This window comes from Monodon monoceros, unplaced genomic scaffold (assembly GCF_005190385.1).
Source record: "Monodon monoceros isolate NGI ecotype Baffin Bay Population unplaced genomic scaffold, NGI_Narwhal_1 Super_Scaffold_19, whole genome shotgun sequence".
NCBI lineage: Eukaryota > Metazoa > Chordata > Mammalia > Artiodactyla > Monodontidae > Monodon > Monodon monoceros.
In genome coordinates, this window is record NW_021703775.1 from 57,624,757 (window position 1) to 57,650,829 (window position 26,073).

The window sequence follows — 26,073 nt, forward strand, 5'->3', positions numbered from 1 at the left end:
ACACACACACACACACACACACACACACACACACACACACACACACAATGTTCCCAGAACCTCTGAAGTCCAGTGATGCGTGCCTGGATAAGAATCTCTGATCTATAGGCTGGTAAGTATTTTCTGCCTATACCACTACTTGTCACAAAACAAGTTGCCCTCTCATGACCTGATACTGAAATGCACATTTGGAATGTTGCAGTCACATAACCTGAGGTGTCTGGGCAAGAAATGCAGACTGGGAGTTTCCTCCTATAGCAGTGTGGCAAAGGCTTTGCATAATACCTCAGGGCCTTCTTCTGGACGGTTTATGATTTCTCCATATTCTTGCAGCATGGACAATAAACTAACACCGGAAAGGGTACAGAAGCTTGTCTTAGTCTGAGCAATTCAACAGCTCAAAGAAACCGCAGGAAAATGAAGTATCAGAGAAAGTGGAAATTGCCCCAATGACAGCTCAGAAAATGCGGCTGATAGGCAAACTGTGTTCCCTGGTTGCAGGACATATCAGCAGTCATCATCCCCAACTACTGTTATCAGCTTCAGGAGCATCCTGCTCACCTGGTGGGCAGTTAAACTCAATAGACATTAGAGTGGATTTTAGGGCCAGGCAGGCCTGGATTTAAATCCTGACTTTCTTTGCTGTAAAAAATTGTGGAGGTCATTGAGCTTCTCTGAATCTTGACCTCCTCATCTATAAAACGGGGATAACAAGAGTGTCTACTCATAGGATTATGGAAATTAAGTGAGATAAGGCATGCAAAGTGCTCCTACCCAGCACATAGGAAATACCTAGTAATACAGCTGTATTATGGACAATAGCTGAGGACAATAACAACATAGACATTGGAGTTGGGGAGACTGGCTCCAAATCTTGCCTCTGCTAGTGACTTACCCGTTTAACTTTGTGCAGGTTACCTGACCTCTCCAAATGCCCGTTTCTTCAAATGAGGCTTAAGTGAAGCATAACACCTACTTCAAAGATTAGTTCAATGAGCTAATGCACGTATATGCTTAGCTCAGTGTCTGGTACATATTAAACACTCAGTAAAAATGGTGGCAATGATGATAATGATGATGGTCATAATAATAGTTAATACTTACAAAGCTCTTAACTAAATGCCAGGAAGTGTTCTAAGCACTTTACACGTATTATCTCATTTAATCGTCACAACTAGTGAGGTAGGTCCAGTTACCGTCTCCACTCTCCACTCTACACATGAGGCCCACAGAGGTAGAATAAGTTGTCCAAAATCACAGAGCTGGTGAGGATTTAAACCTAAGCAGTCAGGGTTTGAGTCCGTGCCCTTAACTACTGTGTTTCCCCGATGATGATGTGTCAAAATCAGCCCTTTTAAAAAGCCATTCAAGGTCATACCAAGGACTCACTTCACTAAGGTCAGAGGTGCTTTCCACTTCTCTGGCCAGGACTCGCTTGCCTGCCCCCATCAGTTTTCATGGCACCCCGGGGGGACCCACTGCCCAAGAGCAGTGCATTGCTGGGGCCGGATGTTGATCTATGAGAACCAAGACCTCCTTCCCAAATCCCCCTGGATCCACAGGACTCGGTCTGCCAATGGCTGTTAACTGCTCTTGTGTGAGAGGGGCAGCCCTTCTGCCAGTGTTCGGGGTTTACTTGATGATTTCAAAAGGGGAACACGTTGGGGCAGAAGAATTTTCCCATATGCTGCTTCAGAGCAGCTCGAGCAGACTCCAGCGACAATGGAGGCTCATTGGAGACCCCTGGCCTCCACTCTTCCCTGAGAGTCACAAGGCTCCCACAGTGACGGTTCACAGGAAGCCAAGAAGAGCAGCAGGGACAGGTCAGCTGATATCCTGACACCATGAAAAAGATAGTAGTTGAACATAGATAGCCAAATTATGTTAATGGCCTAGGGTCAGAGAACAGAACCAGTAAGGGAGAGAGGGGAGAAATCAGTCCAGCCTTTCTGGTCAGTTGACACAGTGGCAGTGTCAAGAAATGGCTTTATGTGGGAAATTTAGCCCCTCTGATCTCCATCAGTGCTGCCACTTCTCACAAATCACCCCAAACCAACATACCACCATCTAAGTTTCGAGGCATACCCCGGACACCCTTATACTGTGACTGCCACCCCAAGCCCTCCTACACAGAAACGGTGGTCCCATCACAGCTGCTCAGCCTCCTCTGGTTTAGTCTGGACGCGGAAGTTGTGTGTTTGTACTAGTGGAGCTGGAGGGCAGGCAGCCTGGAAAGGCGGGGCCGGCCTCCCCGATCTCACTAACTAACGTGCAGGATGTGGTCGTGTATCCTCTCTGGGAATGTGTGCGCTGCAGACCCGGAGTTCTATTTGCTCCTTGCATCTGGCGCTGCCCACAAGAACAACTTCACACGCTACGAATTTAGGAGCAGTTCTCTGTCCTGGGAAGAATTCCAGAATGGAGACGGAAAAGGAAGGAGGAAGCCTGCTCCCCAGGAACCAAACACAGACGCATTCAAATACAAACCATTCCTGGCCACCCCCTAGGCTTCTCAGACTGGGTCACAAGGCTGGTGGCTCACGGAGCTTGGGGAGATGAAGCATCGGGGCTTCAGTGAGCAGGCTCTGTAGGGAGTTATCAAATGGCCTCTGATCTGTGGCTAATCTAGATGAAGATACAGAAGGTATTCTCCTCAGACTATGACAGCATGAAGCTGGGAGGCAGATACGCTTGGGATAACAGAATCAGGAATTCAAAAGAAAGTATAAAGCAGGGGTAAAGCACTGGTTACAAGATGAAATTTATGGATAACAGGAACAGATAGGGTCCTGCACCTGTGTCTGAAAAAAAAAAAAAAAATCCCCAAACCAAAGGACACCAGCTAGGTTGCGATTGTAACCCTAACCCCAGGTACAAAACAATCTTCTGAGGTTCTATTTCCTTACTTGTGAAATTGGGACACTATAGCCCCTCCCTCATTAAGTTGTCATGAAGATTAAGGACAGTTGATACAGGGAAAGTACCCAGCACAGTGATGTGATGCACGAAGGTACAGTGCTTCACACACAGGCGGTCTGGTTCCAGAGCCTTTGTTCTTAACCGTCACGTTACATTTACTCTCATAAATGTTAAGTCTAGTTACTACAATTATTACCGACTAGGGAGAGATGTAGCTGAGCCACAGCTTGTATGAAAATGACTTTAAGGATGTGGTTGGCAGCAAGTGCGATGGAAGTCACAGAAAGGCTGTAACAAGGTGGTGACAGCTCCTGGTTACTGTCTGCAGCACAGGCATCACAGGACGACCCGAGGATGCTCTGCCTCGGGGGCGACATGACAGCTGCCTTCTAAGGTCATAAGCCTGCTCTTTAGGGACCCGAGGCCCAGAACTAAGCCAAGTGGGGGTCGGCTCTAGGTAGACGGATTTCAGCTCGATATCAGGAAGGCCTTTCCTACGTGCTGGCCCAGGATGGGCAGTGAGCATCCTGGCCAGAAGGCACCTGAGTGTCGGCAAAGCCCATGGTTCTGAGATTCAAATACTCGACTGGTGGGTGGTGGCTGGAAAAGATGAGGTCCTTTCCAACTGTGACATTCCAGGACTATAGGTCCAATGGCCCATGGGACAAACACGGTGAAGCAAGTTGTTCCCTTCGGGAGCACACTGTGATATGTGGTTAATTCTCTCTCTTTTTTAAATAAAAATTTCAGCTTGTCTTACCTAAGGAAGCCATTGGCTGAGAGCAGCTCTTTGCAGAATGAGCTGTAAAGAATGGCTTTTGATAAGAGAGGCTGAGTCAGAGCGTGAAGTGTTGGAGCGGAAAGGGGAATAAAGGTAGCTAAGGGGCAGCAGGAGGACCCAGGGTTGTTGGGGAGAGGAGCAAATGGGCAGAAATAGGGTCAAAAGTGGGGGGAAAGCAACAAAAGTTACTAGAGGTTACACAGAGCTCTTTAGAGCCTTTTCAATAGCTGCTCAAAGCACGAACCGGGACCATCAGCCCAGGCATCACCCGGTGCCTGTTAGAAACAGGCTCCACCCCACACCAAGTCAGAATCTGCGTATCAACAAGTCCCCCAGGTGACTTGTGTGCACTTTAAAGGTGAAAGGCAGTGATGTGGAGACCATCTAAGGGAGACCTAGGCTCAAGTGTGCTGTACTTTCATCTCAAAAAAAAAAGGGGTGGGGGGAGGCGAGGAATGCTGGGGCACAAGGAAGAGTCTGGTCTCTATGGGGACGGCCCAGCTATGCTTCCAGCCCAGCTGCTCCAATTATGTCTGTTTCTTTAGTCAGGTTCAGAACAGTCAGTCAAATTTGCATAAGGAAACCAGCGGTAATGGGGCTCGTGGGCACAGGTACTCACCTGACACCTAATTAAGCCATCTTGGTAAATCATCTCTAGAATGCCTGTTATTATTTTAGGAAACAACATAAAGAGAATGATAATTAAAAGTAACACCCTGGGTGGGAATTTTGACTTCATTCCAGTGGTTGGCAAGTTAAGTACCTTGGGACTTTTTTTTTAAGGTAACATTTCTATAAATTTTCGTAGATCACACGACCTCAAAGCTTGTCTCTGCCGCAGTTTTTTCCTTTTCCTCTGCCGATGCTTCAATTTTGCGGCTTTATTCTACTGCTGGTTTCTATGTATTTATTTATTTTTTCCCACTGAGCACTTTTTGGTTTTGACTTGCAGTGGGGGAGGGCGTTACTTCTGCATATTACATGCCATCGGAAGCATAAAATGCTAAACACTGTTGCATGATGTTTTCAGGTGAGAAGACAATTTTATGTTTCACAGTTGGGCCCACGTGAGGCATTTTCATGCGGGGAATTTTTCCATCCTAGACTCTCATCAAGATGGTATCTGGGGATTTGCCGCCAGTGTAAAATTCACCCAACTGTCTGCAGCCTCCTAGCCTTCCCGCTAGACCTGGTCTCCTCCTGAGGGCCGCCACGCTCCCCTGGACTTCCAGGTGTGCACGAGGGCCCTCACATCCTCTGTTACCTTCCCCGGGCCCACTGTCTGTGACCTGAGCCACTTGGTTAGTAACACCCTTACTGACCTGCTTTACACCCTGTCCTCTCCTCCTGCCCCTCCTTCCAGATAAAACCCAACTAGGGATCATCCCACAATCCACCTTCTCTGCTTCTGACTCCAGCTGCTGAGAGAAACACTTGCTGGGGTGGTATCTGTAAAATGCCAGTCTTGCTAGGTCAATGCCCTGACTTAAAATCCTTCAAAGTCTTACATGATTTAAAGATAAAATCCTAGCTCCTTACTATGGCCCAGAATGCCCATGAAGACTACACTCAACTACAAAGCTGGGACCAGGATGAGGCAATCTAGGACCCAGGGTGCAAAATTTAATGAGACACTCGCTCTCAGGTGCTGACCCTGCGCCTGCATGACCCTGAAAGTGAGTGCTGCCTTAAATTTTGCACGCTAGGTGCTGCACCTCTCTTACCTCACCCTAGCCTCCACCCTGCCAAACTGTCTCTGTAGCATTTGATTTAACAGCCTACCCTCACACCCACATTCCGTGCTTATTAGTACTCTTACTCTCCTTGTTGCTAGACCCTCACAGACACTAGGAAGCTTCTCGAAGCTCAGGGTGATATCGAGAAGGCCTCTTCCTACCCTCGCCTCCACGCTCCCTTAGTCCCACGGGCATCACCTCTACCACTGCCCTGACTACATTAGATTCTTCACTCCCTGTGCGCCTCTCAAGGGCACGGGTAGTGTTTCTATGGCCAGTGCCCCAGGGAGCATGTAGCAATCACTAGGTGTTCCACAAATGTTAGCTGAACTGAACGCAAGTCTGCTCCGAGAACTTGCTTGAGTTAGCCTCAGGCCCATGGCACAAAGCCCACAGTTACCTCTCATCCCTTTCAGAAAGGGGTGACCTCTAAGGATTGTTACGCACCAGGTAGGAACCAGAGCCAGGCCCCTGTCCAGACCTAGGGTGGGGGAGGGGAGTTGGTAAGCCATAAGCTCTTAAAGGGTGGTAGTCAGAGTTCTAGCAAATAGCTCCCCTTCTGGCAAATTTACTGGCTGTTACTCTGAAATGTTCCTAGGAATTATGCAATGTCTGGCCAAGTGCTAATTTCTGAGCTTTCTTCCTGCCAAATTTTCACCGCGCTGGCTCATGTTTGCCAATCTCGTAGCAGTGATATTTTCTAGGAGGGAACACGAGGAGCTTTGCGAGTATTCTGGAGTCCCATAAAGCTGTTCTTGGGGCCGTCTTATAAGGTGGGATTCGGTAATGCATCCCCTTGGAGGGTATCGTTGCTACCAGGAGAGTTCCTTGGAGTTGCTGTATTGAACTTTCTTAGACACTGTCTAGGAGGGACCTGTCATATAAGAAACAGCTCTAGGGTAAATAACAGTCTATAAGATCCAATATCACCAGTTTTACTCCTTTAGTGTCATTCAAGTATTATCTTAACTGTAGCCTTATTTCTTTGAGGACAGGACCTGTGCTATGTACGTGGCTTATGTTCTCCATGCTGCCTGGGTGTGCCTAGTTTGCTCAACATTGCTTCCCCAGGGCTGCACAGTACCTGGCGCATAGTAGGTACTTGATCTCAGCAGGTGATGGAGCATGGGAGAAGAAGCTTGGGGGATAGACTTGGACCTGGAGGGGCTAGTCTCCAGAACTGCAGAGCTGAGGGTAACAAACACAACACCATGCTCTGGCTTTCCACTTACAGGGAGGCCCCAGCATGTCTGCCTGTTCCCACACTCCACAGACTGATGACCAGGCCTGGAATCCTGACTGCACAAGGGCTGGTGAGTAATGGAAGACAATTTCATTCATCTGATCAAGCAGAAACAAACTCTGGCCATCCAACCCAGAGTGTTGGCTGCTGTAGTTCCTCTGGGTAGGACCTTGGGGAGGTTACTCTTCTTTCTGGTGTGCCACCTTCTTCCTCTAGCTAGCCTTCTAGCTCCCTTTAGGGAATTTAATGGTGATGAATTAAAAAAAATAAAATTTACTTTTAAACCACCCTGAAGATTACAAAGAGGGAAATACACCATTGCTAGTCTCAAAAAAGATGACTATCTTGCAAACGATGCAACCGACGACGGATTAATCTCCAAAATTTACAAACAGCTCATGTGGCTCAATATAAAAATTACAAACAACCCAATCAAAACATGGGCAGAAGACCTAAATAGACATTTCTCCAAAGAAGACAGGGCTAAGAGGCACATGAACAGATGCTCAACATTGTTAATTTATTAGAGAAATGCAAATCAAAACTACAAGGAGGTATCACCTCACACTGGTCAGAATGGCCATCATCAAAAAACCTACAAACAGTAAATGCTGGAGAGGGTGTGGAGAAAAGGGAACACTCTTGCACTGTTGGTCGGAATGTAAACTGATACAGCCACTGTGGAGAACAGTATGGAGGTTCCTTAAGAAATTAAAAATAGAGTTACCATATGATTTAGCAATCCCACTCCTGGGCATATATCCAGAGAAAAACATGGTTCGAAAGGATACATGCACCCCAATGTTCATTGCAGCGCTGTTTACAATAGCCAAGACATGGAAGCAACCTAAATGTCCATCAACAGATGAATGGATATAGAAGAGGTGGTACATATATACAATGGAATATTACTCAGCCATTAAAAAGAATGAAATAATGCCATTTGCAGCAACATGGATGGACCTGGAGATTATCATACTAAGTGAAGTCAGACAGAGAAAGACAAATATTATATGATACCGCTTATATGTGGAATCTAAAAAAAATGGTACAAACGAACTTATCTACAAAACAGAAACAGACTCACAGATTTAGAGAAAGAACTTGTGGTTACCAGGGGGAAGAGGGAGGGGGAGGGATAGGTTGGGAGTTTGGGATTGACATGTACACACTGATCTATTTAAAATAGGTAACCAACAAGGACCTAGTATAGCACAGGGTACTCTGCTCAATACTCTATAATAACCTAAATGGGAAAAGAATTTGAAAAAGAACAGATACATGTATATGTATAACTGAATCACTCTGCTGTACACCTGAAACTAATATAACAGTTAATCAACTATACTCCAATATAACAATTAAAAAACAAAACAAAACCAAAAAAATATGACTATCTTTATGTATAGTAATACATAATGGGGCAACCATAAGTTATCATTACCTCAAAAGGGAAAACAAGACCAGAAAATCCCTCTGTGGACCAAGATGATGAGACCAACTCACACAGAGTTTGATACAGAATTTCAGGGGCTGGGGACTTCCCTGGCAGTCCAGTGGTTAAGACTTTGCCTGCCAGTGCAGGGGGTGTGGGTTCAATCCCTGGTCGGGAGCTAAGATCCCACATGCCTCCTGGCCAAAAAACCAAAACATAAAACAGAAGCAATATTGTAACAAATTCAATAAGGACTTTAAAAAAATGGTCCACATCAAAAGAGTCTTAAAAAAAAAAAAGAATTTCAGGGGCTCATGAATCCCTTGAAGTTCTTTCATCATCTTCCTAGACCCTGGTATGGACCCTGGTTAAGAATATCTGGGTTAGAAGTTCCATGTGGTCTTCGAATCATTGTTAGAAACTAACAGGACCTCAGAGTTCAACTAATGTAACCGTCATCTAATGAGATTTTACAGATTAGGTTATGAGGACCAAAGGGTTTTCATGGCTGACTTGAGAGCAAAGATGGTGGGTAGCAGAACTGAGACCTGCATCCAGGTTTGCTAAATTCCAGTTATCACATGGTATTGCTTTAATACACTATGTTTAAAACAAGTGTAAAGAAGAGAGAAGAGTGGAAAAAGACTGACAAGGGATGGAGGGGGAAAGGAAGGAGTAGTTGTTCATAGCATGTGCAGACTGGCTGCTACTTGGTTTCACTTTTCTGTTTATCATAGATTAGTTTTCTAGCTTCAAGCCAAAGAGACCTGGCCTGAAGCTCCCTTCTAGCTTCCTACTTTGGATCTGTAACTAGTAAGTCCTGATAGAATATCTGAGGTAGACTTAATGGAGAGAAAGATAAGGGAGCCTGGGCACACTCTAAAACGGATTATGTCATTACGGAAAACCCCAGAGCAACAAAGAATCCACTGTTTCCAGGAAGCGGGGGAAACATTTCTAAGGAGAAAGTATGAGCCTTGAGGAGAGTAGGGGTATATGCAGCAAGGAAGGGGTATCGAGTGGTCCCTATGGGTGGGAGGGGGATGCTGAAACAGGGTGAGGTGTGAGTGAGGCACGCTGGGGGATTGGTCTGGGAGGCAGCTGGTGTCTGGCCTGGGAGCCATCTAAAAGTTTTTTTAAACTGGAGAGTATCAAAGTAAGATTTGCATTTTAGTTAGATATCTTTAGTAACCAGATGGAGGCTAGATCTAAAGAGATTTTTTTTCCTCTAGTTAGAGAGCTGTTGTCCAGATTCATTTGTTCATTCACTGATTCCCAAATTATGAAGCTTGTAATATAAACCTGGCGCTGATCTAGAGAAGAAAAGACAACCTACACTGGGACAGTGACGATGGAGATGGAGCCATATAATCAATGATACATATTGAAGAGACAGATTCAAGAAATATTAGTTGTTAAAAATCGTCAGGAGCTAATGACTAACAATATGGGGATGGGTGTGGGGAAGGACTGAAAGGGAAAGAGGAAGCATATTGACGGATGGTTGAAACAGATTCAGAGGATTTTTAGGGCATACTCTGTATGATACCATAATGATGGATACATGTCATTATACATTTGTCCAAACTCATAGAGTATACCACACCAAGAGTGAACTCTAGGGACTTCCCTGGCAGTCCAGTGGTTAGGACTCTGTGCTTCCACTGCACGGGGTGTGGGTTCAGTCCCTGGTCGGGGACCTAAGATCCTTCAAGCTGTGTAGCACGGCCCCCCCCCCAAAAAAGAGTGAAGCCTAATGAAAATTATGAACTTTGGGTGATAAAACATGTCAATGTTGGGTTTCTTGTTTTTAATAAATTTATTTATTTTATCTATTTATTTTTGGCTGCGTTGCATCTTCGTTGCTGTGCGTGGGCTTTCTCTAGCTGCGGTGAGCGGGGGCTACTGTTCGTTGCAGTGTGTGGGCTTCTCATTGCGGTGGCTTCTCTTATTGCGGAGCACAGGCTCTAGGCGCACGGGCTTCAGTAGTTGTGACACGTGGACTCAGTAGTTGTGGCTCGCGGGCCTAGTTGCCCTGCAGCATGTGGGATCTTCCCAGACCAGGGATCAAACCTATGTCCCCTGCATTGGCAGGCGGATTCTTAACCACTGTGCCACCAGGGAAGCCCCTCAGTGTAGGTTTATCAATTATAACAAATGCACCACCCTGGTGGTGGGTGTTGATAAGGGGGAGGCTGTCATGTGTGGGAATGGGGGTTATGGAAAAATCTCTGTACCTTCTGCTCAGTTTTTCTGTGAACCTAAAACTTCTCTAAAAAAAATTAAGTCTTATTACAAAAAATCAGCAGGACCTGACGATGATATTGAGTAGGGTGGGGAGGTGGGATGAAAAGGAAAGAGGAAGCATATTGATGGAGGGTTGAAACTAATATTATATCCACTATTTTAGAATTATATAAAGTCTAAAGGAGTTTTCTGTAAGAAGCTCTGCAAAGATTAAAACACGTAGATCAAAACAGTCTTCATCTGTACCATCTTTGAACTGGGAGACTACTTTGGAATTTGTTATTTCTCCAGGTCAGAGACTTAGACCTGTCCTAGGGAAGTAATTATAAAAGCAACTGAATTGTAGGTTGAACCCAGACAGGTTGAAATAAAATACAAATGTCTTGCTGAGCTTCTCTCCGCAGCCTCGTGGTAAGCCTTTCCTACCAGAATTCTAATTTTGTCAAAATGGGGTTGCTTTCATGTAATTTTAGTAGGACCTTTCAAAAATGAAAAGCAGCAAGAACTGCTCTCCACAAGTGAACACAGATGGGCTGGGGGACAAAGTGGATTGGGTAAATTTTTATAAAAATAAAAGGTATCTCATCTCAAGGAAGAGAATAAGACGGGATTTTACTAATGTTACTTTAAGAGACAAAAGACCCAATCAAATCATTCATTTTTGCTGTCTTAATTACTTATCTACTACGAGTAAAGAATAGCACAATTAAAATGAAAAAAAAAAAACACCTATGTGCTGTAAATGCCTATAAAGACGCATGCTTAGTTTTGCACTGTGCTGCGTACATCATAAGGTCTTGCTGGGCTCGTGGCCCAGATCACCTCCAAGTCTCACAGTTCTGTAAGGCGAAAGGATGAAATGTAATATTTACAACCCTGGGAATGAATTAATCCCTGGAGAGACAGGGATTTTCTTGTTTCTCACCTGCTCACGTTCAGCTGGCTTAGTACCTGAGCAGGGTACCAGGGACTGGTTTCCTCCTGTTGCCACAGGACAGGACACCAGACTCAGGCCTCGAAGCTAAATATCTGACATGTCAGCACAGAGACCGGGCACTGGAGTGTTCTCTCTTTGTGGACGTCTACCTGTCCTTCCTGGTAAATGGCTTCCAGGAGTTCCACCTCTGGGAAACTACAGGGAGAGCCCTGACAACAACATAGAAAACATACTCAAGGTGACCTGAAGGTGCCCCAATAACAGAGTATGCGCCCATCCTACGTAGTAGCAAATGCTATAAGGGCTGCACTTTTTTTTAAGTTGAGGAAAACAACTGCTCGGAAAAAACAAAGCTACACTAACTGCTGACATGCAAACCCAGTTTTGACAGCTTAGCTGCAACTCTGCTCCTGGTCTACAGGTGAAATGAGCTCTCAGCCTTGCAGAGACCTTCTACTGGTGCAGGAGACAGGTGCCTGTGAGCAGGGACCATAGCTCACATTTGCTGAGGCGTTTCAAATGGGCTTTGGGAAAAGGACAGCCTTTTACCAGAGCCGAGAAAGGGGAAGAATGAAGAAGCCACAGAGTACAGGCTGTTGTCTTCCAGGCTTTTTTGGCAGACAGGGCTGACGACATTTTATATGCTCTCCCCAAAAGTGTCAGGAGGAAGAAAGGCAGGAGTGAAACAGGTGCCCAAGGCTGCTGGAGGTCTGTGGCCCTGCCTTGGGTAGAGGTCTAAATGCAGCTATAAGTTTAAGACAAAGGGATCTCATCATATTGTGCTTGCTTTGGTTCCCTGAAACTCTATGTCAAGGTATCCCTTTCCTCTCTATGTAATAATGCCCAGTCAGTAAGCCTGTGATAAACAAAATGGAGGACAGGACTTCACCTCTCCCCCCAAACATACATGGGGAAAAGGTCCCTTTTCACCGAGTACCTCGGCCACAGTATTACAACTACTGTAAGATAAGAGGTGCTACTTTCTCATACAATGGGTTTTCCCATCACCTAAAAAATTATTTGCTGAGGGTCTGTAACCAAGGTAAAAACACCCCCAAAGTTTAGATCTGCATTAGCATTTCCCGTAAGAACTCAGGTCACAGCTTTCATGAAGGGCAAACAAAAAGGAGGTGAAAAACAAATATAAGTATAAATTAACAGCCACAAAAGATGGAGACATGGTCTCTATCTTTGTCTTTCTTTTTTGTTTTTCTTTTTTTTTTTTTTTTTTTTTTTTGCGGTACGCGGGCCTCTCACTGTTGTGGCCTCTCCCATTGCGGAGCACAGGCTCCGGACGCACAGGCTCAGCGGCCATGGCTCACGGGCCTAGCCGCTCCGCGGCATGTGGGATCCTCCCGGACTGGGGCACGAACCCGCTGTCCCCTGCATCGGCAGGCGGACTCTCAACCACTGCACCACCAGGGAAGCCCTGTTTTTCTCTTTTTAAATATAATTTGAACAAACTTGTTTGCTGTTTTCTTTGCAGAAAATAAAAAGCAGAAATAAATTGAGAAGAAGGAGAAATGGGAAGGAAAACAGTGAGAGAAGCTGGGAGGCCACCTGTATAAAAGGTGGCAAAAGAATGAGAACTGACAACTGTCCAAAGCTCTATTTATTTATTTAGTTTCTGGCTCCCTGTTTCTTGGCTATATGGTGATCTTGGCTATCTTTATAGTCAAGAAATTCATTTGGGCTTCCCTGGTGGTGCAGTGGTTAAGAATCCGCCTGCCAATGCAGGGGACACGGGTTCGAGCCCTGGTCTGGGAAGATCCCACATGCGGTGGAGCAAATAAGCCCGTGCACCACAACTACTGAGCCCACATGCTGCAACTACTGAAGCCCGTGCGCCTAGAGCCTGTGCTCTGCAGCAAGAGAAGCCACCACAATGAGCAGCCTGCGCACCACAACAAAGAGTAGCTCCCACTCGCCGCAACTAGAGAAAGCCCCCGTGCAGCAAGGAAGACCCAACACAACCAAAAATAAATAAAATTAAAAAAAAAAAAAAAGAAATTCATTTAATTTTCTTTTTTTCTCTCTTTTCTTCCTTTCCCTCTCCCCCATATAACCAGGTCTAGTTAAGAGCTTGAGGTGTTTTTTTTTGGTTTTTTTTTGCGGTACGCGGGCCTCTCACTGTTGTGGCCTCTCTCGTTGCGGAGCACAGGCTTTGGACGCGCAGTCTCAGCGGCCATAGCTCACGGGCCCAGCCGCTCCGCGGCATGTGGGATCTTCCCGGACTGGGGCATGAACCCATGTCCCCTGCATCGGCAGGCGGACTCTCAACCACTGCGCCACCAGGGAAGCCCAAGAGCTTGAGTTTTAACACCAGACTACCTAGGTTTGAATTCCAGCTTTCCACTGCTCTTTAACTGAGTGGTCCTCAGTAAGTTACTTGAACTCCTTGTGCTACAGTTTCCACATCCGTTAAGTAAGAAAAATGATCAGAACCTACCTTATAGGGTTGTGGTGTGGATTATTTATAAAGTATCTCTGAAATACCAGCTATTATTATCATAAACCCTCACCTCATCACACAGATAAACAGTATCTTCCTTTTTCTCAATTCAACACAACCTCAGTCTCTAGATACTGCATATCAATTCCCAGAACCCTTAACAAGTGTGGCTGGTCTAACAGGTTTCTTGCAGCACGTCTCACGGAAGTGGGTTTGGAGTTCAGTCCAGTCCAGTTCTGGCTGAATATCTGGTACACCTGTGAGTCTGCCCTGTGTGGATTGGCCTTGAACTCCAGGCCAGCCTAGGGTCATCCAGGGCCACCCCAGGGATTGCAGCCATATCAGAGTCTGGTGCGGATGTGACCTGGCCCCAGCCAACTGCTTATTGGCCCATCCATTTTCTGCCACCAAAAGCATGCCCTGAATGCTTCAGAAGCCCAGCACTTCCCTGGGGACCATCCTGCTGTTTCCTGCACTGCCCATTCTTGTTCTTCTCCGTCGAAAACACATTTCTCCTCCTCACTGCCTGGCAAAACGCTACTCGCCCTTCCAAGTTTTATTTCATTCTCATCTCCTCTACCTGGGAGCCCCCAGGCAGTGCTTTCCTTCTGTACCAAGTCTCTTAGTTACATCTACTTTGACATGATTTTCCAGGTCAGTGGATAATATTCTGGTTGATTCCTCCACTGGACTGTCAACTCCTGGCAGGCCCAGATACACTGGGGAGGCATTTCTGAATGACCAAATGACTTTGGACTCGTCTCAGTTAAGCCACTTGCTCGTGGGCTTTTGGTCAATGTTAAGAGTCAGATGAAATCTGAGCTCTTAGAGATTTCCTCTCTGCTGAAAGTGGGCCAGACATATGAATTCTTACATCACTGAAGGGTACAGTAGAAGTTACTGCCCTTTTTGAGGAAGTTACAAAGGAATAATATAATTATTTGTTTCTTAAGCATTTCTGAGAAAGGAGGAAGAAAAAAAACTCTATAATTTCAGTTTGTGTCATTGGGCAAACAGATATAATCTATGAGGGACCAGCTAATGTATGGATATGTAAAAGATAATTACAAATTTGTCATGAGCTCTGAAGTTGTTGCAACTTATTTACTTCTGTAATAGAGTTCTAATGAACTTGAAGGGTGCTGGAGATAGCCGTAAAATGTTACACTAAGAGCCTTGTAGAATCACAGAATGTAAGAGTTACAAGTGACCTTGCAGACCAATTATTGGTTCTTAATCATGAGTGCATAATAAAATTTTCACTGGTCCACAGAAAACTGAGATAGATTTGGATAATCAGCTGTCACATTTCTTTAAAAAGTAAGAAAAATTGGGCTTCCCTGGTGGCGCAGTGGTTAAGAATCCCCCTGCCAATGCGGGAGACACAGGTTCGAGCCCTGGTCCGGGAAGATCCCACATGCCGCGGAGCAACTAAGCCCATGCGCCACAACTACTGAGACTGTGCTCTAGAGCCCGTGAGTCATAACTACTGAGCCCATGTGCCATAACTACTGAAGCCTACACGCCTGGAGCCCAGTGCTCTGCAACAAGACAAGCCACCACAATGAGAAGCCCCCTCCTGCAGCAACTAGAGAAAGCCCGTGCGCAGCAAGAAAGGCCCAACGCAGCCAAAAATAAAAGTAAATTAAAAAAAAAAAAAAGTAAGAAAAATTCAATTTAAAGGGTCATTTTCTATTCTGAGATTAAATTTTCCCCACTTTTATGGTGTTAATATATTCTTTCTTTTATGAAACATGGTGATTATGAATGGTAGTTTCAGCTTTTTTTTTTTAATGTAGCCTATTTATCTCTGTTCCTTATTATTATCCCAATTGGTTAAATTTTTTAAAATTGAAATATAATATGCATATATTCCCAATTAATTTTAATAGCCCTGTATTTGTAATAGCTTTCTAGCTTGGCAAAATGAAAAGTTGGGCAACCCCAGATAAGTTTCCCAAACGGTTTTTTAAATAAAATTTATGGGTCTGATTTATGAAAATTTATGAACCCTGATTGAGTTCAACCTCCTATTTGCAGAAAAGGAAATAAGCGTCTATAGAGGTTAAATGTTAAAGCATTATACATGCACCCAAGGTCCCCTAGCTAGTCAATAGCAAAGCCAAGACTAGAACCTGGGCTCTTGCCTCCCTGAAAGTCCAGAGATCTCACAGCCGACTCAACTTCACAGGTGTTCAATATTAGTACAGAGTGTAGAATTTGATCCTAAAGCCACTTACAGTGCAGAACTGAGATGAACATGAGTTTTATGCAGTCAATTAGATTGCATGTTAAGCTGTACTTTGCTTTGCCACAATTATCTCTTACAATCATGACAAATAATCTTTACCTGGTATGAGTTATGCATTTTTGTGATTTTCATCTGATCAAAACTCAGCAGGATAGCATAAAATTTTATAAATATACAGAAGTAAATATGCCCTTATTTCATCACCTCCATTTATAAGCTACTTAGTTCATTTTCTTCCTTATCAGTCACAAAACAGGAGCTGCCACCATTTTTCCCTTGCAGTTCACATCACATAGTTCTAATGCAATAATTCTGCATCTAGGACAAGATGGGCCAGCTTATTCACGTCCATCTATTGAGCCATGTCAATATCAGAAGATAACACATTACCAAGACAAACATAAAAGCCCTGGAGCCAGAAAAATGTTCAACACTGTGACACCAAAAAATTTTTAATCCATTTATCTTGATTCCTCATTATTATTCTAATTAGTTTTGTAGTCGCCTTGTTTATGGGAGTTTCTAATTCCTGCTGTTAACTGAAGTTGCTGTTCAGTATGCAGGCTCACATTCTTTTTCCCCTTAAGAATTTTGAACTACCAGCCATAAACACAGCCCTATGGTTTTAAAGATGCCGAAATAAAGATGCTCAAACAAAAGCCCTTATCTAAAGTAAGGCAGGTGCACAGTAAACTTTAGTATCTTACTTGGATCCCTGGGTCTTTCTTTTTTTCCAGCTTTGAAAATTTGAAATAATTTTAGACTTACAAAAATGTTGCAAAAATAATACATCTATGTGTACCCTTCACCCACCTTTCTCTGCCCTTTTTCTGCCTCATGATCCAGTCTAGGATCCCATGTTGCATTTAATTATTGTATCTCCTTAGTCTCCTCTGTGACTGCTCCTCAGTCTTTTTTTGTCCTTCACGATCTTGATATCTTTGAAGAGTACTGGTCAATTATTTTGTACATGATCCCTCAATTGGGTTCATGTCATGGCTTCTCCTGAATGGACTGAGGTTCTGCATTTTTGACAGAAAACCACACAAGTGATGTGCTTTTTTCAGTGCATCATATGAGGGGGATGTAATGTCAATAGTCTTCTTACTTGTGATGTAAACCAAGTAACTAACAAAGATGGTGCCCTTGGCTTCTAATTGCTCATATTCTATCACCTAAGCTCTTTATTGGAGCAGAAGGTGACAACTAACGTACTAGTACCCTTACACAGGGTGGGAACAGAAGGGACAGGTCTTCCTGACCTTTCACACGTAGCTACCATAGCAATGGGCTTCTGGAGGGCTGGCGCCCTAAACAGAAGCCTGAGAGAACAGACCACAGGACATAAGCCATCTGATAAAGGAGCTATGAGATAACACATCCGAGAAGTCAAGTCACTGTCAGACACAGGTAAGAGACCTAGATCAGGCAAGGGCAGCACGAAGATGGCCCTTCCTCCAGAAGGGGAACTGATACAGAAAGTGTTTGTGTCTTTCTAGATTTCTGTTCTTCCTTCCCTTCATCCTCTACTTTTGTTTACTTTAGTTTTCTTTGACGATGCCTTCTACATTCAGCTGATCTCTGATTTTAACAAAATCCCAATAAGAATATGTATCTACTGCTTTGGGGATAATTATTACAAGTTAATTTCTATAAACTGCCACAAATAACAGCACCCCTGCCGTTCATCTTGTCATCTACCTGTCCCCTGGAGCCAGATGGGGGTACATGTACAATCTAGTACAAAACTATACCCCTCAATCCTGGAGATAACACATGAACCAAGGTTCTTTCTTTCCTTTTTTAAATTGAGATATAATTCACATACCCTTTTAAAGTGCAAAATTCATCAATGTTTAGTATATTTACAAGGTTGTGCAACCATCACCACTGTCTAATTCCAGAATCTTTCACCCCCAAAAGAAATCTAGTACCCATTGTCACTCTCCATTCTCCTCTGTCCCCAGCACCTGGCAACTCACTAATCTACTCTCTATCTCTATGGATTTGCCTATTGAACCAAGGTACTTTTGATCCCAAATAATAATAACCAAAATGATCTCAATCCAGTAAACCTAGGAGACACACACACACACACACACACATGAATTTGACTCTGCCAACACCTCGCCTTCCCTTTTGGTACGCAGAACTACTCCTTCCATCCCATCCCCCTAACTGTGTCTCGGAGGTGATGTATCTGTATTTGTCCTCCTCAGGGTACAACCCATCCAACCCTTTCCTTTTCTGTCAAAAACCATGACATGTTCTATCAGCGTCCTGCATTTGTGAGGTAATGCTTAGGTAAATTTATCTCTGCTAAGATGCTAAGGAGTAACAGATTTACATTTTAATGCAGAACTTCTGGCGTCTATGGCTCAGCTAGGATGACCATCTGACCCAGCTTTTTGGGATTATCTCAGTTTATGCCTGTTGCCCTGGCAAAATTATTAATAGCATCCCCTTACCCTCTCAAGAGTGTCCTGGTTTGGGTGTTTAAGTAAATGGTCACCCAACCATAACCAAAACAAATGACTAATCATGGTAATTATGGGCATTGTGTCAGGCCAACAAGGGAAATATATTTAGGGAAATGAAGTTTTAATGTTTCTCACACTGCACCGCAGCTCTGCATTCCCATAAGAGGTTTAAATTCACCAACCTGTAGGAATCAGGGTTTCATCCACAGGCAAAAAAGCATCAGCTTCTATAGTGACTTCATGGTCGTATATATTCGGGGAACCCTGGGAGAGAAAAAGTAGAGAAGGAAAAGAAGGTTCAGTGCTCAGTCTTATTTTATATATTTGCTTTACAACTTCTCTTGCAGAAATGTTTTCAAGTATTGACGAAAACTTTAGAAACCCCATTTGGCCTATGATGACGATGAATTCGTTCATTTAAGTTAGGTAGATAGGGGCTCAAACATAGCAGCCGATGCATTTGGAAGAAACTTTCGAGTGTGGCCCCAGCATGCATGTTCTTTTCTGAATGGAATTATGAAAGTGAAAAGTCAGAGAAACAACAGTGGTTTGAAAGCCTTTTGGATTTTGACTTATTAGCAGAGGGTTTCCTTCTACTGTCCTCACATGCCAGGCAAACAAAAGAGCAAGGGTCAGTGACCTGTAACACACAGGTGGACAGCCAAAGCATCACCTCTAGGCTCACTAGGGGTGGGCCATGTCACCCCTTCTCTGGCCTAGTTCCCACTCAGAGGACCCACTCCCTCCTCCATGGCAGAAGCCTGGAAGTCAGAACTGGGGACCCATCTCCCCTGTAAAGATGCAGCCTGACCTCCTGGTAGAGTCAAAGGCTGGTCCCTGAAGCACTGGTCAGTGGTCAGAAAGGCCCGGGGTCTAGTTCTGGACTTATTTCCTTCAGTATAAAATCGGGCTGATGTCCCCATTCTGTCCAGGGTTCTTGGGGAACAGTTCAGTAAGGATGTGTTGTGTTGCTTACAAACTGGAAAATACACATATATGTTTCTAATAAAAAGGATTACATTTTAATAGCAGTATTTTAAAGCTTCACAGCAAAAGATGTGGAAAGGAAACCAAGTGAGGGCTTTTGCTGAGTGAATGCTCAAAAATAAACGAAACCAGGGCTTCCCTGGTGGCGCAGTGGTTGAGAGTCCACCTGCCGATGCAGGGGACATGGGTTCGTGCCCCGGTCCGGGAAGATCCCACATGCCGCGGAGCGGCTAGGCCTGTGAGCCATGGCCGCTGAGCCTGCGCGTCTGGAGCTTGTGCTCCGCAACGGGAGAGGCCACAACAGTGAGAGGCCCGCGCACCGCGATGAAGAGTGGCCCCCGCTCGCCACAACTAGAGAAAGTCCTCGCACAGAAACGAAGACCCAACACAGCCAAAACTAATAAATAAATAAATTTAAAAATAAAATAAAATAAACGAAACCAGTAGTTTTCAGCTAGGGATGATTTTGCCCCACAGGTGTCTCGAGACATTTTTGATTGTCACGGCTGGGGGTGGTAATGCTACTGGGGATGCAGTCGTGTGAAGAGGCCAGGGATTCTGCCAAACAGCCTACTATGCTCAGGTCAGCCTCCGCACCCCGACAACAAGGAGTCATCTGGCCCCAAATGGCAACAGTGCCGAGGTTGAGAAACCCTGAGCTCAGCTAAATTGAAGGCTCCGAGGGGTTCCTGAGAAGTGAGCAGAGAGAGGCAGAGTGCTCTGGGTTAACTGAAAACATATTCTAGTGTCAGAAGGCCTCAGCCACACAATCAAATGGAGTCATCCAGAGGACAAAGGCCAAGATTTCAGAGGCTGTGAGAATTGATGTCTAAACATGACAGAAATTGGTTTATTTACACTACCAGGAGGCTCTGTTTCTAATGAACTATGATTCTCCTGTACTGTCCCAGCGGTCAAGGGTAGGAGTGGGTGGGAGACAAGGCTGGGGCAGAGGCTTCTGCCCACACTATCTTAGCCACTTGTTTGGTCCCTGATCTGACCTGGGAAGGCAGGTCCAAAATGGGAGTGGCCTGCACCCCCGCCTAGAGCTGTTCCAGCCTAGAGGGGTCTCTCTCCTGTGTGGCTCTCCCTACTGTCACCTCAGGCCTCAGGCTACTGCCAGTACCGAAGAGGCCCCTGGGACTGAGGGTAGCAGCTGTGGGGGAATGAGAATTTGGGACTCTTTCTTTGGCTCTAATTGTTCAACGCTCAGTTCAAGGTTGAGTAGTATTCCATTGTATAAATATATCACAACTTATCTGTTCTCCTACTGATAGACTTTGGGGTTGTTTTGAGTTTTTTTTATTATTATGAATAGAGCTTCTTAGAAATTTCCTTGTTCTGTTTGTTTTTTAGCACTAGGGCAGGAAGAAAATGATTCAGTATGAAAATCACACACCACTAAATTGAGTCCAAGATGTTGGGAAGAAGCCTGGGAGGAGAAGGAAAGGAACACTGACTAGGCACCCACTCTCTGAATTGTTGGGTCATTAAACAGCAGGAACGTTCCTTCAGTAAAGAAAGCACGCTTTTCATTTTATGACTCTTCTGACCTGGAATAATGCAATGTCTACTCTGGTGGAATGTTACTGTTGGATTCTTTTCCTTTTCAGGCTGATGAAAACTTGGCAAGGAATGCTGATTCACAAACAGAACTGAGGCCCATCTCTGAGTTCAGTGTTTGCTTTGGTTAACTTTGGCTGCTACTATTTGTAACATTAACCATTTATAAAGCTCACTGCGGCTTGGATGGGGCTTTAAAGACCTTTTTGTGCGCTGCCACTACCACTTCCTTACTTCAGCTCTTATCACCACTAGCAGGATGTAACAGACACTATTGGTTACTACCCAAAAGCTATCTCAACTCCATTATCAGCACCCTCCCTTTCCCCTGGCAGAACACTGACTTGTTGATTTATCCTATGTGAGGATATGTTCAGGGAAAGGAACCCCACCCAGGCCCCAGAGGGCAAACTTTGATTTGTCTAAGCCAACCATTGTAGTCTAATTCCCTTGCTGGTGATTGGGTTAAGCAGAGTGTAAGACACACTTCTGGCCAACAAAACATGAGGAAAGTCTGCTGAGGAGCTTCTAGAAAAAGTTTTGCTTGTTCTTAAAATTGGAACATTAGAGATATGAAAAAAAGAATAGTTCCTTCTTTTATCTCTGGATGTGACTATATGAAGAGGTGATTCATGGAGCTGTGGCAACCATCTTGTGACCATGAGGGGATAAGCTGGAAGACAAAAACCATAGCACTGAAGAAGCAGAATGGAACGATGGAAGAATTTGGGTCCTTGATGACATACCTACACAGTCATACCAAAACCAGAACTACTGCTTTTCATCTCAAATTGCCCCAGGCCTGCTTTCATAGATCTTCAGATAAAGTTTCAGTTAAAAAAAAAAAAGTTCTCCCAGTTTTGTGTTAGATAAGAAAGGAACAGCCAAAAAAAAAATCAACCAACCTGCAACCTACATACCTTTTCCATTCTTTGAAAAACACAGTGCTCTCCTCCCCCTAGGCCTCCAACACTCAAACTCAGAAGTGATGAGTCAAAGTTTGACCCCCAAGTAGGACAAAAATACTGCTTATTAAATTTAAAAAACAAACAAAAAGAAAATATATAAGATGAGCTGACTATTGTAAATATCAAGTTTCGAGCTATTTACCTGGGGAGGGTTTAAGACACACAATAATGTTTTTCCAGGTAGGGCAAGAGATGTTTTGAAAATGCAGAGAGACCCCTTGACCCCAGGCCGGGTAACTGCCTACCAACCCTTACCTGATGCTCCAAAAGGCTGGTGGCCCTCACCCACCCCATCCCTGAAGCTAGAGGCTGTGGATGTGAGCTGTACTTACTAAGACAGCACACAGAAGGGAGTTGACCCTGACCGCCCTTCTGTGTGGGGTCTGTGATCTGGGAAACTATTCAGCCTCTGGAAAAAAATTTAGAAATTTTTAGGAGTCACTCCAAGTCCTTGTAGGATTGGAAGGGTAGAAAATTCTGGTCAGGAGGGTCCTCCTCTCACATAAGCAGAAAGAGCCTTAGTGAACCTTACGTTCCCATTTTGCGTCCTACATTGGAACACATTGGCAGAGTAATACTTCACGCCTAATTTCTTTTTCTATTTCTGAATCTATTCCTTTAGATCACCCCCTTAGTTACAAAAATGTGGAAAATAGTGAAAAATCACCATGATCTATTACCTACATAAAACCATTAATATTTTGTTCTATTTCTGTCAAGTTTCTTTCTGAACTTATTTTAAAAAGTGAGGTCTTCCACCTCCTAGAGAAATGGAAATAAAAACAAAAATAAACAAGTGGGACCTAATGAAACTTAAAAGCTTTTGCACAGCAAAGGAAATCATAAACAAGACCAAAAGACAACCCTCAGAATGGGAGAAAATATTTGCAAATGACAAAGGCAACTGACAAAGGATTAATCTCCAAAATTTACAAGCAGCTCATGCAGCTCAATAACAAAAAAACAAACAACCCAACCCAAAAATGGGCAGAAGACCTAAATAGGCATTTCTCCAAAGAAGATATACAGACTGCCAACAAACACATGAAAGAATGCTCAACATCATTAATCACTAGAGAAATGCAAATCAAAACTACAATGAGATATCATCTCACAGCAGTCAGAATGGCCATCATCAAAAAATCTAGAAACAATAAATGCTGGAGAGGGTGTGGAGAAAAGGGAACACTCTTGCACTGCTGGTGGGAATGTGAATTGGTACAGCCACTATGGAGAACAGTATGGAGGTTCCTTAAAAAACTACAAATAGAACTACCATAGGACCCAGCAATCCCACTACTGGGCATATACCTTGAGAAAACCATAATTCAAAAAGAGTCATGTACCAAAATGTCCATTGCAGCTCTATTTACAACAGCCAGGAGATGGAAACAACCTAAGTGTCCATCATCGGATGAATGGATAAAGAAGATGTGGCACATATATACAATGGAATATTATTCAACCATAAAAAGAAATGAAATTGAGTTATTTGTAGTGAGGTGGATGGACCTAGAGTCGGTCATACAAAGTGAAGTAAGTCAGAAAGAGAAAGACAAATACCGTATGCTAACACATATATATGGAATCTAAGAAAAAAAAAATGTCATGAAGAACCTAGGGGTAAGACAGGAATAAAGACACAGACCTACTAGAGAATGGACTTGAGGATATGGGGAGGGGGAAGGGTAAGCTGGGACAAAGCGAGAGAGAGGCATGGACATATATACACTAACAAACGTAAGGTAGATAGCTAGTGGGAAGCAGCCGCATAGCACAGGGAGATCAGCTTGTTGCTCTGTGACCACCTAGAGGGGTGGGATAGGGAGGGTGGGAGGGAGGGAGATGCAAGAGGGAAGAGATATGGGAACATATGTATACATATAACTGATTCACTTTGTTATAAAGCAGAAACTAACACAGCATTGTAAAGCAATTACACTCCAATAAAGATGTAAAAAAAAAAAAAGTGGGGTCTTTATGCTCATGATTGCAGAGTCTCTTATGGCTTGTGTGTACTTATTTTTTGGTTTGTCTTTAAGATCTAAAGAAGGATGGTGGTGGGGCTTCCCTGGTGGCGCAGTGGTTGAGAGTCTGTCTGCCGATGCAGGGGACACGGGTTCGGGCCCTGGTCTGGGAATACCCCACATGCCGCGGAGCGGCTGGGCCCGTGGGCCACAACTACTGAGCCTGCACGTCTGGAGCCTGTGCTCCGCAACAAAAGAGGCCGCGATAGTGAGAGGCCCGCGCACCGCGATGAAGAGTGGCCCCCGCTCGCTGCAACTGGAGAAAGCCCTCGCACAGAAACGAAGACCCTTAAAAAAAAAAAAAAAAAAGGATGGTGGAAGTTCCTGAAGATAAGGAACAAGCAAGTGAAGAACCGTCTTTCTTATTTTCAAATTATGTAAGAACCAATTAACTCATGCTATTTGAAAAGATTCTAGAAAAGAAATCAGCATATCATCAACAAAATCCTAAAAAGTGTAAAAATGCAAGATATTACTAGCTGGCTGTGAACATCATTTTGTAGTAGGAAATCATGCCAAAGCGATTCAAGTCTAGTATACAATGATGAGCTTCTTAGATGAAGAGAAAGTCATAGATAGAATCTACAGATTTTAGCTAAGCCTTTTTTTTATTCTGTCTCATGTAATAGCCTCCTCAGCAAGCTAAAATATTATCATTAGGAGGGAATGAAGTAGTTTAGAGGGAATTACCTAAGGGGGGCTGTCAGTGTCTCCACACCACTCCTAGGGCGGGCCGTACAGCGGGAGCACACAAACATTGGCAGCATTTATCTAAAGGGGCTGGGCTAAGCACATCTTCAAGGATCCAGTGATGGAAAATGCCTTAATTGGAAGTAATTTTGGTGTGGGGGGGGTGAAACTGGAGTGAAACTGGGGAAGCAAATGTAAGCACTTGTTACCATTAGGTGACAGGGAGTTCTTTAAATAGCTTGTTACCTGTCTGAGCGTGTGGGGCAGCACAATGTACTCATTTCCCTATAACTTCCATTTGTGGACCACCTATTATGAGTCAGATGCTTTGCTGGGCACTTTTCCTCATCCCAGGGGCGACCCTATTGCCAGGGTAATTCCATACTGGGTTAGTCTCTCCAGTCACTCCCCCAGGTCATTCCACAAAGCACAATGCAGGAGAGAAGAGGGAAGTGGCACTTCACACTACAGCAGGTGATCAAAGGCAAGTTCACCTACCTGGCCTGCTAGGTTGAAGTAAGAATGGTTGGTCAGATTGACCGGAGTGGTCTGACTGGCCTGTGCTCGGTAGTTGATCACGAGCTCCCCGCCATCCAGTGTGTATGTCACCCAGACTTTTAACTCTCCAGGGTAGCCTTCCTCACCATCTGGACTGACCCGTGAGAACTCGACTCCATTTGACAGCACCTGAGGGGTCCACAGGACCTGGAAGAAAGTGTTTTTGAAGCTGTTTAGTCACTCCAATCCCAAGCTAAATGCCACATTTCAATATTTAAAGACAACTTGGAATCTGAAAAATAAAACAAACTAGTGAATATAACAAAACAGAAACAGACTCACAGACACAGAGAACAAAGTAGTGGTTACCAATGGGGTTACCATAGGGGTAGGGGATTAAAGGTACAAACTACTATGTATAAAATAAATAAGCTACAAGGATATATTGTACAGCGTGGGGAATATAACCAATATTTTATAATAAATTTAAATGGAATATAATCTTTAAAAATTGTGAATCACTATGTTGTACACCTGAAATGTATATGTAAGCTTATATGCCTTATCGAGCGCCCATTATGAGCCTAGGCTCTTTGCTAGAAACTTTGCAGACACTATCTGTCTCAGGGCTGACGTAAAGTAGGTGCCATTAACCTCATTTAAAGATGAGAGAATGGAGGCTCAGAAAGGATAAACTGCTTGTCCCAGGCCACACTGCCAATAAGACAGTGGATTTGAATCAAGTTGTCTAATCCTGAGCCTGCTTCCTTATTCTACACCATCAGAGGACAAGGTAGCCAGAGACCCCCCAGTCCCTTTGGGGAGCTCCGGGGTCACTAGGAAAGGGGCCCTTTGCAGA

At 44.2% G+C, this 26,073-nt stretch overlaps 1 protein-coding gene across 2 annotated transcripts in view; it reads right to left on the reverse strand.

The window, feature by feature from the left end:
• The window catches only part of GALM (galactose mutarotase), an 87,342-nt gene that overhangs the window by 15,508 nt on the left and 45,761 nt on the right, over window positions 1-26,073 (reverse strand). For both annotated transcript variants that reach the window (XM_029232545.1, XM_029232546.1), the window contains exons 4-5: window positions 25,215-25,421; window positions 18,664-18,745 (exon numbers count right to left, since the gene is read on the reverse strand). In XM_029232545.1, coding sequence (XP_029088378.1) covers window positions 18,664-18,745; window positions 25,215-25,421 — 289 coding nt within the window. The remainder of the gene's footprint in view (window positions 1-18,663; window positions 18,746-25,214; window positions 25,422-26,073) is intronic.